General features: G+C 45.0%; 1 protein-coding gene across 5 annotated transcripts in view; it reads right to left on the reverse strand.

The window, feature by feature from the left end:
- Nucleotides 1–13,593, reverse strand: part of FARP2 (FERM, ARH/RhoGEF and pleckstrin domain protein 2) — an 85,235-nt gene extending 71,642 nt beyond the window's left edge. For 2 of the 5 annotated variants that reach the window (XM_075099643.1, XM_075099640.1), the window contains exons 1-2: nt 13,472–13,593; nt 8,866–9,089 (exon numbers count right to left, since the gene is read on the reverse strand). In XM_075099643.1, coding sequence (XP_074955744.1) covers nt 8,866–9,069 — 204 coding nt within the window. In that variant the 5' untranslated portion in view covers nt 9,070–9,089; nt 13,472–13,593. Of the gene's footprint in view, nt 1–8,865; nt 9,090–10,691; nt 10,711–13,466 lie in introns of those variants that run through there. The other 3 variants (XM_075099644.1, XM_075099641.1, XM_075099642.1) reach the window with 2 other exon arrangements.
- Nucleotides 13,594–14,151: the final 558 nt, after the last annotated feature.

The raw sequence follows: 14,151 nt of genomic DNA on the forward strand, positions 1-14,151 counted from the left end.
GCATCTTCCTACACCCACTCCTTCCACCATGCTTCTTCACACATTTAGACTGTAGGTATTCTAGGAACTTGCACAGCATCATTTCATATGCACGTATATGTATATAAATAAAACCCTATGTTTTTAAGTAACTTTAAACACAGACATTACTTTTCTTATGAACAAAGGGAAGCAAAGATTACTAAAATTCTAGTCTTAGTCTCTGTTAATTACACTTGTGCCTCAAAACCGTCATCCATGATCAAATCCACCAGATTTGATCTGGGCTTTCCCTACAAGGTGTTACAGTACTCCAGGTTGGCATACCACTTGAGGATGTCTGCCTGAAGGAAACTGTTTAAAACATTAAGGAAATACGACTATCATGGAAGATTCTTTACACAAATTAGGTCTTTCTACAGGCACGGCCAAAACTATCTTTTGCTTTGTGCAAAACTGAAATCGTACCGCCTGTCCTAACATCACTCCCCGCTGTACGTCAAGCAGAGCTTTGATACCATGGCAATGGGTTAATAAATACCTACAGGCCAGACTAGAAAGGTCAAAGCTTTGTTAACTTCCCCCTTTCCAGCAGAAGCTTCTCCTACACCTCTGGCTTCAGGCTAGCTCCCTGAGAAGTGTGCTGAAATGCACAGTAGTGCTTGTCCTTCATGATTTCAGTTGAAGTACATGTCAGACAGGTCTAACACAATCTCTGCAAAGTCCTCTTTCCTTTGCATAAGCTGGGTATTCTACCACTCCCATTTTGTGCTCAGGCTCCACCAAGTGCTGTGCCCAAGCCTTCTGCCATGGGCAGCCAGAGGGGAGAGCAGCAGCTCAGGTAGTAGAGATGTCAAACACGTCAGCCCAGATCTCACTGCTGGGAAAGCGATGGGAGCTCAGCTGCAGACACATTTCACTTGCCTGAGCAGTGAGGAGGCATTAATAGTTAAAATACTTCACTTGCCATTCCACTGTCACGAGGCTAGGAAGAAACAACTTCTTAAGTGATGTTCTCAAATCTGCTCTCACCATCATGAGAGTGCTCCAAAACACATGCATGTGTGCAAAACTCAAGGACAGAGAGCCTGATTTTTGTTTCCCCTTTGCATTTTGTACCTGTGGGTTTTGACCATGCAGCTCAAGTCAGGGCGGCAGTGCATGCAGAAGCTCTTCAAAGACTTCCAGCAGAGTCTCTGAACTGACAATATCAACTGCTTGGTAGCTCAATACTCTTCTTACCCCCACCCCCTTTTTTTTTTTTTTTCTATTAAACTTTTCATTTTATTCATGAATAACTGCTCTGTCAGACAGACAGGTCTTCCCGCCTCCACATCCAACATTAGTCTTAAAAAGTAAATCTTTTACACCACAGCACCATTTTTTAAATATTCAATTTATATGGTCTCCCTCTTACACAAGTAGGCAACGTTGCCCTTGCCAGAAATATGTCTCCTTGCAAGGATAAACAGATGACACACAGGTATGCTTTTGCAACCCTGTTTATTTAAGTGCATGTTCACAGGGCTTTGCTACTCTCAACACAGACGGGAACCACGTGACACCATCCTTGCTCAATATTAAGTCCCTTTTTTCAGTAGGCACTAACCTAAAACTTCTCTGAGCTGCCTCTTAGCACACTGCATTCTGTAGCTGTCTTTATATTCTACAGAATTATCCATCTGTGGAACCAACTCAATGTCACCCACACCCAGACGAGGCTTCCAGGCTCATTCAGAGGCTTTTTTTTTTTTTTTTTTTAATACAGCACACCTTACTGTTAATTTGATAGAATGGCGTAAGACTAATTTCAGCTGACTTTACTATCCTTCATCACTAGATTATAAGAAAAAAAAGAAATTAACACCTGCATTCTGCAGAAATGTTTAAGAAACTAACAGTATTTCCTTTTTTAGTAATGATGACACATTATTGGAATTAGTAAGGAAGCTAAAAGGTAACAGCCTTTTCTTTACAAGGTTGTATACCAGTCACTTAGGAAGGCCCCTGAAAAGAATTAAGTACAAAAATTGTACCACTGCATGTGTGCCAAGATCCTTAAGTTATGCACTGGTTTACTTTATCAGATCTCATCCAGACAGAATAGTTACAGGCAGAAGGTTCTCAGTATGCTTACGATAAATTAACCAGAGCTTAAAAAGAGTTCAGCTTTACACCAACTCAATGTTAAGCTAAGTGAATGTGGCTCTTGTACTGTTCCTCAATTCAATCTTCTGAACCCATACAAGAGAAATTTTTCTTCTATGCACATCACATGGTGAAGCATACTCACTATAGTGTATCACAGCCATACAGTTATGAACTCCATCTACTACATTCATATTTCAAGGACTGTGATACCACTTGATCACCATTTTACTAAATGGTTTCTGTGTTTTAAGCTACAATACATGCATATAAAACATTTTGTACAGGAATATTCGGATTGTGAAAAGAAAACTGAGTTACATCGCAGCAAAGGAGAAACATAATGGGACACCTAATGTCCAGAGAAATGTAAAGTAGTAAATTTTATAATACAATTTAAGTTCACATCTTCCCTTAAAAAAAACCCAACCAAACCAAACCCACACACACCCCCCAAATGTCTGTCAATAAAATGGCTGTGGTTTTACCTTTCCCCACCCAATACCACATTCCTATATAGCATCAAAAAAGTCAAGCCCCCAAACACAAAATAACAGGCTTAAAAAATATATAGTAGAATCTAACAGTACACAAATTGCAAAGCTTCAAATACTTTCTTCTTAAACCCTATAATAACTTCAAATTTTAAATAGTGAATTACTAACTTTCTCTTCTGAGGTCAGACAAAAATAAGTCCTAAGGCAGCTTATTTGCCATATTTAGGAGAGTCAAACCGGAGCAATGACAAACATCTGGCTATGATTCTTTCTGGAATTTTGACTATTTGTTCCTGGCCAGGGAAGAAAAACACTGAGCTGACTAACAAAGCATCTTGATTCCTTCAGCATAGTGCTTAATAGGATTCAGAAGCAGCCTGTCCTCCCGCTTCCCACATATTTAAGCTGTTAATACTTTTTCAACACGGAACGAAAAACGCCTTTATGAAAGGAAGGTCTAAGCAGGTGAAGGAAGACCAAGGGAGAGGCAGGAGGGAAACTCTGGCTCTGCTGGAGAGCTGGCAGCACGCTGCCCTGTCCTGCCAGAGAAGCCACAATGCTGACACGTGGGCTCAGGGTTCACCACGGCCTGCAGTAAGGACGGCGTCTCCGAAAAATAATTCCCAAGTATATATTTTTCAGTGCCCACAGTACGCTATCCATTTTTAACAGATGCATATTTTTTACTTATAACTGCTCAATAACAGCATTTTTAAGCTGCATAATTTCTGCTTCAGCCCCAATGAAGTTCTTAGGGGTACTAACACTACCGTAAGAAGTTACTGATAAGCAGCATTTTTCAGAGTGCACAAGCTGAAAACACTCTCTCCAAACAGCGGGAAGTCAGGAAACACGTATAAGCTGTCAGATTGCTTCCTCCACTGCCCCAAAAACCTCCTGCAGTCCCAGCCCAGCCCCTAATTTCAGGGTCCCTGACTGCAGCAAGTCACAGCTATGGACTCCAACAGCTAGTCAGAAACAACGGGCATCTGAAGAGGTGCCATTTTCATTACACTTTTTCAATTACAGATGCCTGCAAACCACACAGAAGCCAAATTGACTGAATATAGTTATTCTATTCTACTCTGAAGTTAGGGATGGAAAGTAATGTTGCACTTTTATTAAAGCAATTTGTACGTTTAAATAAATCAAGGAGGAGTTATATAGGTGGCCAGCAAAGTCAGAATCACTGTCAGATATCAAGTAGCTGTTTTCAACTGAGTATAGAGTAAACCACTTAAATTTTGTAGCAATATAATAGTAACTTTCACAGAGTACATCAGTAAACTCCAAAACAGACATGAGCAGTGTGAGGACAGTACCTAATAAGAAAACACAGGGGGAAGAAGTGCAAGCTTATTTGACTAGCCTGTTCTCGTGAATGGCAGTGGAGTTGAGCGTTTCCCTCCCAGGCAGCCCACCAGTGTCAGAAGGAGGGACACACTGCACAGCGCCACAGGGATGTGGAACACGCTCTGCCTTTCACGTACTTGGTAAGAAGATGAGAGAAGATACAACTACCTTCAAGAAACTGAGTCACATACAAGGAAACAACAGGCCTGGCCTGCTAGAAATATAGAAAATAGGAAAAAACCTGACAAAATGAAAAAGCATTTTCCTAAGGCCCAGCTTCACACTCTGAGGCACAAGCTCACTTGCACTAGCCTGACCCACAGAGAAAGCATTAAACAATACTTCAGAGCATGACGAGACTGCAGGACAAAACCAAAATCCCAACAAAAGTTAGTTGAAATCTAAGGCAAATTCAAACCAACATAAAGCTAACTCATATTGTTAACGTGCATAACATCAAGACTTATGTTTTATTGAGAAACAAGTTATTTCATTATATTTAAAAAAAAAGAACAGACTTGTGTGCTCAAAGCAACCCAATGAAGAGTAACATGAAAGACAAAAATTCTAGTTTACGTTTTCCCATTGAGTAAAACAGGAAGGCAGATCCACCTGGCTTTGCTGCATGCTAAGAACTGCTAGGATTTTATGATGGCTGTTACAGTTCTACAGAATTTATTCTCCACCAGGTGAAAATACATAAAAATTCAGCTATAACATAACACATAAGTATTTCTCACTCCCAACTTTATTTTGCATTCAAGCAGAAGAGGAAGTACACATAATTGAAGAGGTGCCAAGTTCCCCTCCAAAAGAGTTTAGTAAACTTGAAGCATAATAATCTAAACTTCTTTCTCCAAGGCACTTCCACATAGCACAGAGCATAATTCACACAAGAAAGCAAGCACTCATATTTCCTACATAAGGAGTAACATACAGACCAAATATTAAACATCAGATTATGGAAGCAATGCCATTAAATGTCTTATGAGCTAGTGCAAAGAGAAAACTGGGCCGGAGAGGCGTACCTTACAGTATGTATGTATTGGAGAAAGCAGCTGGAAGATGTGGCAAGTATGACCTCTTTCTTGTTGACTAAACCTGCTATTTCACTTACAGGGATTTTAAGACAGCGCTAAGCTCTCACCTGCCATCAGTACCACTCTTCTTCCAACTATGCCATGCAAAAAGACCCCTTCTTTCCTCTAACCCAGGCGCACACTCTGTACTCTGTCTTCGACAGCCCACAGGCCTGTTGCTGTAATACACTCCTCTTCCAACTCTACCACAAACCAACGCAAAGCTTTCAGCAAGTATAAATCACAACTTCCCATATCCTAAATTCCTATAACACAAGTTGTCCTTGGTTGCAGCACATTTTATTGTCTTCCATAACAAGCACCAGACAAATATAATTTCAACAAGTGGTCATTTTGGTGAATTAGACCCAGCCTAAGCCCTTCATTTTAAGAGCCTGCCGTATTTTTATGCTGTTCAGAGGCCTCCAAGTTTAAATCCTGCATCAGCCTCCCTACTGTGCTGCAAGAGAAGGCCCCTCTCAGAAGCGGACCACTGTGCCTAGCCAGTCTCTTCCACTCTTCTCCATAAAAAAATATTTGCCATCTTAAAGGCAGATGGGAAAATGAAGAGAAAAAAAGGCCTTTTGCCATAAGCTACATCTCCATTAGAAGGCAGTACCAATAGCACCTACAAGAAAGGCCTCAGCATCCCACTACACTGAAGAGTTACTGCTGACCTGAATCAATAAACACAAACCCCATGAAGGACATAATGAAGACAACACCCCCTCTCATTTCCACACCCAGTAAAAAAAATTGCAAAAGCAAAGAGGAGTGGGCAAGCAGCACTGCAATCAGAGCCTCAATCCCCCTAGGACAGCTACTTAATCATTAATTTCTCTCTTTGTTTAAAAAAAAACCAAACCCAAAACCAAAAAAAATCTGTGCCAGCCCACACCACCTATTCGGCAAATATAGCTGACTCTTCCTAATTCTCACCTTCAATCCCCCAGTGAAAACTTCAAATTTCCCTCACAAACAGCAGTCAGCAGTTACTGCTATCCCATCAGTCCACCCAACAAATTAGGAAGCAGACGGTTACAGTTTAATTCCCCATCCCAGTTTGCTATCATTTGCTACCTCATTTAGACAAAAACAACAGGAGAGGTAGGCAATGTATTAATAAGACTCTAACGCTACAGTTGCTGACTATGGACCTTTTTGTGCTTGATACTCTACAGATGAGCAAAGGATGGCCCCTTCTCCTCACCACTTACAACAGCAGGCCAAAGTTTCTAAGTTGCTCAGTGCCAACTGAGCTTGTAAAGAAGAACAGGCCCATAGTAATGAACTATGGCCTCAGCACACTAGCTGTCCAAATTTGGGTGCTTCTGCAGAGATCATAACCAGGGGAGCTTTCCAGGTGAAAAGAGAAAGCTAATATAGCTCCTAATTATGGGAAGCCTCTCATTGTGATGGGAAAACACAATAACAACAAAGGTAGTGCTCTGTGGCCCAGTTAGGGGACAGAGACAAGTACCTTCTAAAGGAGACCACAGGTAGGGCCCTGAAAGAAACTGAAAGCAGAGATAAGCAACCCATGTTTGAAGCTACAAAGAGGGAGCCAGTGGAGCAATGCAAAAAACAGTCAGGCAGTAGCAGCTGCTAGGAACAATAACTGAGCAGGTTGACTCTTACTGCAACCCGCAAAATGGGTACCTGTGCAGCAAGACTGGAGAGGCTAAAGCCAACAAGCAGGTGATCACAACAATGAAGGTGTGAAATGAGGTAGCCCTGGATAGGATGAGCTTTAGCACTCCTGCAGGAGATGGCCCGCTAAAGGAAATTAAGAAATCGGGGGCGAACAGAAACTACATTATTGGTGAGACAGATGAGACTGGAGTATAACTCACAGCAGTCAAAAATAAATAGCGTGAGAAATAAATTTATGTTTTGTACATGTGAAGCGTGATGTTGACACATAACTATCAAAACCAAGTTTCATCAGACAAAGGCTGATTTTATGTACAGCCGAGACAGTCATGAGTTGAGACATCGTAAAGAACTGAGCCACAGCTGAATCTGTGTATGGTGGAAAGACTAACAACAAAGTGCTGTAGGATAAGACGACGGGTTGAGGACAGAGCTAAAATGGACCTGCCAGAGAGAAATGAAAATAACTGGAAGGATATACAGTCAAGACTGTTCCAGCAGGCAAAGGAGAACCAGGTCAAGGCAGTTTCAAAAAACAAGGTATCGTGAAAGTAATGAACGTACCAAGTACAGACAAGAACAAAGGGGAATGAAGGGAGGGTGCTCAGAGGTCAGAGAACAGAGAGAAGCTAGTGCAGAGCTCCAGGACAGGACCGCAGGGCCACCCGAGCATCAGCAAGCCTGAAAGCGAAAAAGGATTCTGAGGTTGTCAGAGGAGACCGTAGTCAAAGGACTTCCCTTCAGCAGTAGATCAAAGACAATAAAGCAGGCTTTGAATGTGTCAGAAAGAGCCAAATATGAGTTACGAAGTAAGATGAAGGTGAGGGTACTGAGGAAAGTGGACAATTTGCATGAGAAGAACAGACAGAATTGCTACAAATATGATGGAAAAGGAAAGCATCTATGCTAATATACAGGAGATTTCTAGTCATTGACTTCAGGTAATAAAGCAGGAACTAGGAGTTACAAATTCTTCCTTAACAACTTATGGTAGACTTACAGAATTACAGGGTTGGGGGGTTACTTTTTTTTTTTCCTTCTTTTTTGTGTTTTAATTCTAAAAAAGAAAAGCACCAACATCTACAGCAACTTGGGAAAAAAAAACATACTTCAAAAGAACCAGTCAGCAGATGTTTTATTTTTTAAATATTCTAACATAATTTTTTTTAAAAAAGAGGTTTTTGTGTTCATTACAGTACATGAGGGATGAATGGGAGGATACAGGTGCAGCCTCAAACTTAACCAGGGGAAAAAAAAATATAAAATATATTTGATGTTTTAGAGTTGAAAAGCTGGACAGCAATCTGTAGAAGATATCCCCAAAAGCCACTATTTTTTTAGAGCTCCACAGACACCTGTTTCATGCCATTTGGAAAAACCTGTTTAAGTCTATGTGACAAACTAAGGCTACAAGTGCTAATTATAAAGTCAATTTGACACTAATGTAGAACATGTGGTAGATGAGTATCTTCACTAGAACAGAGCTGTTTTCTAACACTAGATATTTAGGTGAGCTAAAATTGAAGTCTGAGGTTAATGCTGAGAATGAAACAAGAATATGAAGAACAAAAATTTTTGATTGTTTAAAAACAGAACCACCCCAATTTGAGTGCCGTTTGTATTTCTTACGGCAGATTTCCCCAACCGCTAATCAAGCATAGTTTTAAATACAAGTTTTCAGCAACACTGCTACCCCTCTGCTGCCTCCCTCCCAAAGTGTGGCAACAAGTAAAAACTTTCAAATAGAAGTATGTTTACTTGAAGAGGATACAAACCATTAAAAGAATTAAAAAGTAGTAACTAAAAGAAAAAAAGGGGACTCTCCCAGCTGCCAAATCGACAAAGCTGCATGTGGCTCAGGAAGCAAGAACAGTCCAGCAAAGCTAGTTGATGTTTCCCTAAAGCAAAAAACAGTTAAAGCTTCTTGTTATACTACGTGCTTGTATTTAGTCTGTTAAAAACACAAAACATCTGTTATACTTAAAAGATTTTAAAAACCAAGAGGTGCTACTCATTTAACTACTTCTAAGTAGGTAAAATCCCTACAGGAATCTTTATTTTCTCAAAACCTCCCAGCTCTGTGTAGTGGCACATCCTGCAAGTTTTACATAATTGGAGGCTAAGAGTTCTTGAAATCAGGTTTAAACCTCTCCTACCTCAATGTCAAGTACTTCCACCGTGTTGTCCAACATCTTTATTTTGATCGGTAGGTCTCGCTCATGCATTTTGGCAGGTGATGATGCCATTGCAGTAGAGAGGTTTTGTCCTGGCTCCAAGGTACTCACTCCCATCGTCTTCTGGACACCCAAACGAGAGCCAGGAGTCTGCAGGACTCTGTACGTTCCTTCTATCTCTCCCATCTTTCAACAGTCAGCAGAGCCTAAAGAAACATGGAAGAAAACAGAGGATTACAGCCTGACAGCTTTCTACTGATACCCCATGTGAAAATACTACCCACTGAAGCACAATCATTCACAAAGTCCTTATTTAATGCTCTTCATCCCGCTATCAAAACCAATAATAAAGCTGGTGAAACTCTTATCAAAAATCCAGCTGCTGGGAAGAAAAACAAGTGGCAAAAAAATAACTACTCCAAAGCATGGTTAGGAAATAGGATACTTGAATCTATGCCCCCACCCTCCTTTCACACTGCCATTTTAACTGCCGCTTAATTTTTCTGCCAATTTAACCTCCCAAGCCAGGTCACCACAAGCAGCATGAGCACTTCTGACAGCACAAGAAAAGCCACCTGGAGCAGACAGTGGAGGGTAAGGCAGGACTCTGCCTTTCCCTGGTATCTAGCTGTCCGTTGACTTTGCTACAACATAGACCACACCCCATGATAAGAGGAACAATTAACTTCCTTCATCCCCCAAAATGATGACTCATGCAAAAGCGTAACTACTCCCACTAATGCTGGCAACTCAGAGCCTTCATAACACAAATCTCTGCTGCAGATAACAGTTCTGCACCTGATTAGCAAACCCGCGCTGTACCCAGATTAAGTCACCAGGCAAAAATCTCAATTACAGAAATCTATGCTAGTTCAAGCAGGCTGAGTCCTACATCATGATCCTTACTTTCACGGTTTGGTGGCAGTTGTTGCAGAGTAAATGTTTAGTTTGACATGGGGGGAAAAAAACCTGCACAACTCTCCCCCCTTCGTGGGAGCAGTGGCAATATCCGCAGGGGGATTGCAATGGGGTCTACGTGAATGTGAGGCGTGTGCTCAGGATGCAACGCTCCCAAGAAAGCCGCTGCCCCATGTTCACTGCTGGCACAAAGTATTTGGCAACAACGGGCAAAGCGCTCAGCAGAAGCGCACACGGGAACCAACAGGCTCCTCAGTGCCTTTGATTGCATTTCCCAAATACCACGCTACGTCTGAACAATTGAAAGTATGTGGATACTGACGCTGGGGCAGCCTTCGCACAGCCACCACACTACAAAAAATTCAGTGGAGTGTTAGATTATTGTTTCATAATAAACGTGTTTTGTCTAAGAAGAAGAGAGACATATCATGAAAACATTCCTTTGTCCCTCTATGCTTTGAGTAGAGAGGCAGCCCGCTCTGCGGAGTTAAACGGAGCCAGCCTTACATGTTGTCAAAAATTAGTGGGAGGTTTTAAGTTTTAAACCTTGCACACACAGAGGTAGGTCAAACACCTTCCTGGTTGGCAGACCAGTGGGTTTCAACATTTTGGGTTTTTTTTTTTTCTTTTTATACTTGCAGACCCCTGTACAGATGAACAGGAGAGGGGACAGAGGCCTTTTATCTAATTACACCTACTGTAAGGCTTGTTTGGCTTAGTCTCTCAGAGCCCTTGTGAGCGCTCCAGAGCCCTGCCCAAGCAGCACAGCTTGAGACCACCACAGAGATGCCTCCAGCCTCCCAGCTGATGACACATGTGATGAGAAAGCATGAGAAGGATCATGTCAACCTTAAAAACGTGCTGGGTACACTGCCCAGCGCCCGACCTACCAGTTTCAGAAGCTTTCTGATGATTTGTCGCCTTTCTTAGACCATTTTGTGCATATCCTTTCACCAAACTTCCCAGTTTGTGCAGGTACACAGCCAAGGAGAGAAACTCCTAGGTCACAAATTTTAAACCACCACAACAGCAGAAATCAGCAGAGACAGTTGCCCAGATGACACCTCTAACTTCTGAAGAGAAACCATAGTTCAGTGTCATCTATGTCCCCTTGATGCTCTGTCCCTTACAACTTAACCGAACAGTAAGTTTTTGTTATGGCTGTTCAGAAGCTTACAAGCAACTGAAGTTGCCCAGAATCAGTTGTACTCAGCACGAGGCTATTTATTAGACGACTCCTAAAATTAGCACTCCATGAACACATTCATCCTGTTCTGAATGAACGGCTACCAGAAGGGACACACACAGCAGTTACTCAAAGGAAAAAGATGTTAGCAGTGATAGCTGAGGCAGTGTACAGAGCAGCCCTATGGCAGAGAGGCTTCGGCAGCCTCCCCTCCAGCTAAAGCCAGCCGGTTCCCAAAGGCAAGGCAGGCAGGCCGGCCACCCAACTCGGGACTAACGAGGAGCTCCTGGGTACTTTTACCAGCTTTGGTGACCCGCCAGGAGAGACCAAAGTCATGTCAAACAGAAACTGCAGATGTCAAAGTTCTTCCTCACAGGTGTGAACCAGAAAATTGAGCTCAATGGGGTTTGGCCTCACATCTTGCTGATGATACATTCCTGAAAATATTTAACACTAGACTAGTCCCCAGCCAGCATATACTCAGATTTTTAAGGTCTAATGAGCACCTATGCAGAAAACACAATGCACGGAAGCAAGGCACCTTTCCCTAGAAAAGCAGTGCCCTGCCCACTGTGTGGCAGCTGTGAGCATCTCCCCACGCCACATCCAGTGCCCTCCCAGAGCACGCTATCGATGCCGTTAAAATTATTAAAAATCCCCAAATAGCCTGGCCTGTTCCAACTGCCTTAAAAAACAAAAGTGCGAGGAGTATTAACCCAGCCAAGCACTATTTCTCATTTCATCACCAATTATAGTTACGTATGTTTTACGTAAGCTGACTACGTATGACACTTCTTAACAAAAAAACATTGCGCCATGATTTAGGAAGCATTTCAGCTAAAGGGGCTGTCTAACTGAAACGCAGAGGAAAAGAGTGAAGCATGAGACAGGCTGCAAGCATAGGGAAGAACAAGAAGCTCTTTGGGCAGAGCAGAGAAAGCGTCCAACAGCACCGAGAGCCTCTCCCGGCAAGTCAAAACAAGGTCTCATCTACCTCCTTACCAATGCAAAACTGAAATGCAGTGTTGCTGCAATATTAGCGGTTCTAAGAAAAAGAATTTCCCTGTGTTCACCCGCCCTGAACTTCTTTGCACCGAGTGCTTACCCTGATAATTTCCCATAAACAGGGACCAGGCATCATAGCTAAATCAGCTCCCTGAAGCAGTGACAGAATGAATGACTGTCACTCAGCCTCAAGTGAGTCTGAAGGCGCAGCTGGGAACAAAACTTATGAAATGTAGGTTGCTGTGTACTTTTTGCTGCCTTTTTGAAATAACTTCAAAGTTGCAATGAATTTTATCTTCTACTTGGATGGAATAAACTTATTTTTCAGAAGCAGGACAGCATTTTTCAGCTAGCAGCAAATCAGGAAAGGCAGCTTACCCCTGAGGATATGCCCGTGCAAGATACCAAGGGCTTTCACAGGCACGCCTCCGAGTATGGTGTCTTTTGGTCAGTGATGGAGTCACTACAATGCTCTATCCCTCACCTACGCTGATGGCTGGTCTGAAGTAATGCCAGTTTCCCAGCTCCGTGGTGCTAGCAGGGGGATCTGTGCCTCCCGTAGGAAGGGATCCCCACCGTCTGCGCACAGTTGGAGCCCACATGGAGCGGCAAGGAAGCGCTCTCAGCAGGAGCTCTCAAATCAGTCCCCCAGAAGCAAACATTCCTCTTTTTACGTTTTTTAATAGGCAATAGCAACAATCGCCATGCCAAGCTGGCACCAACTGATGCATCAAGTTGCATCAACTGCAACGAAGAGGAATAAAGACTAGAAGCGCTCAGCTGCACCAGGAGAGACACCTCTCCCTGACACACGGACCCCTCGCTCGCGTTACAACACCGTTCCTCCTCATGACCACAAAGGGGGTCTCATGGCCTGCACCTCCTGCAGCACAGCACTGATGCGGCCCTCAGCACCGTGTGCCGCAGACCGCGCGCCTGCCCGAAGGTAGTTCGATGCGCAGGGAGGGTGGAGAAGGACGGCAGCTGGTCCGTGCAGGAGTGGGAATTGGCAGGGCGGCGCAGAATCTGCCTCGCAGCTCCGGGCTCGGCGAGGGTCCCTCGGGGAGGGGGAGGAGGATACAGAGGGGAGCGGTCGGGGCTCTGACAGCCCCAGCCTGAGCAGGGAGCGGACAAGCCGCCCCGGCCGAGCCGAGTCCGGCAGCACGCCGGCGTAAGCGCTCCGGAGACCCTCGCCCTCGGGGCTGGGGAAGGAAGGACTGCAGACCCTCGCCGGCGGAGGCAGGGCCAGGCCGGGCACCCTTGCCAGCCGGGCTCCCACACGAAGGCCTCCACCCGGGGCCGCAGCGTACGACGCGCAGGCGGGGCGGGCCAAACCGAGCCGCTGGCCTGGGGCGCCGCTCGTCGGCACCCCGCTTCAGGGCCCGCCCGGGGGCTGGGACCCCTCAAGTTCCCCGCGGCCCGGCCCCGCCGCGCCGCGCCTCCCCTCGCCTCGCCTCGCCTCACCTCACCTCACCTCACCTCGCCTCGCCTCAGCGCCCAGGGCCGGGCTGGGCCGGGCCGGGCCGGGCCAGACGCTCTCCTGCCGCGCGCCGCCGTAGGAGCGCCAGCCTCGCGCAGCCCGCGCACACTGGCCCAGTGCCGGCCCCGCCCCGCCCATCGCACATCACTATTGGGCAATCGGGGCTGGAGGCGGGGCTACGGGGCATCTGTGCTCTTACCCGAGCACCCCGGGGAGCGTCGTCATCGGGGAAGGCCCCTTCCTTCAGCGGGGGGAATCGCGCCAACCAGCACGGTAAGGACCTGGGGATGCTGGTTGACAGCCGGCTGAACATGAGCCAGCAGTGTGCCCAGGTGGCCAAGGCGACCAACAGCATCCTGGCTTGTATCAGGAACAGTGTGGCCAGCAGGAGCAGGGAGGTGATCGTGCCCCTGTACTCAGCACTGGTGAGGCCGCACCTCTGTGTGCAGTTTTGGGCCCCTCGCTACAAGAAGGATATTGAGGTGCTGGAGCGTGTCCACAGAACGGCAACGAAGCTGGTGAAGGGTCTGGAGAACAAGTCTTATGAGGAGAGGTTCAGGGAACTGGGGTTGTTAGGCCTAGCGAAGAGGAGGCTGAGGGGAGACCTTATCACTCTCTACAACTACGTGAAAGGAGGCTGTAGTGAGGGGGGTTGGTCTCTTCTCCCAAGTAACAAGCG

Source organism: Phalacrocorax aristotelis, chromosome 7 (genome assembly GCF_949628215.1).
Source record: "Phalacrocorax aristotelis chromosome 7, bGulAri2.1, whole genome shotgun sequence".
In the NCBI taxonomy this organism is placed as follows: domain Eukaryota; kingdom Metazoa; phylum Chordata; class Aves; order Suliformes; family Phalacrocoracidae; genus Phalacrocorax; species Phalacrocorax aristotelis.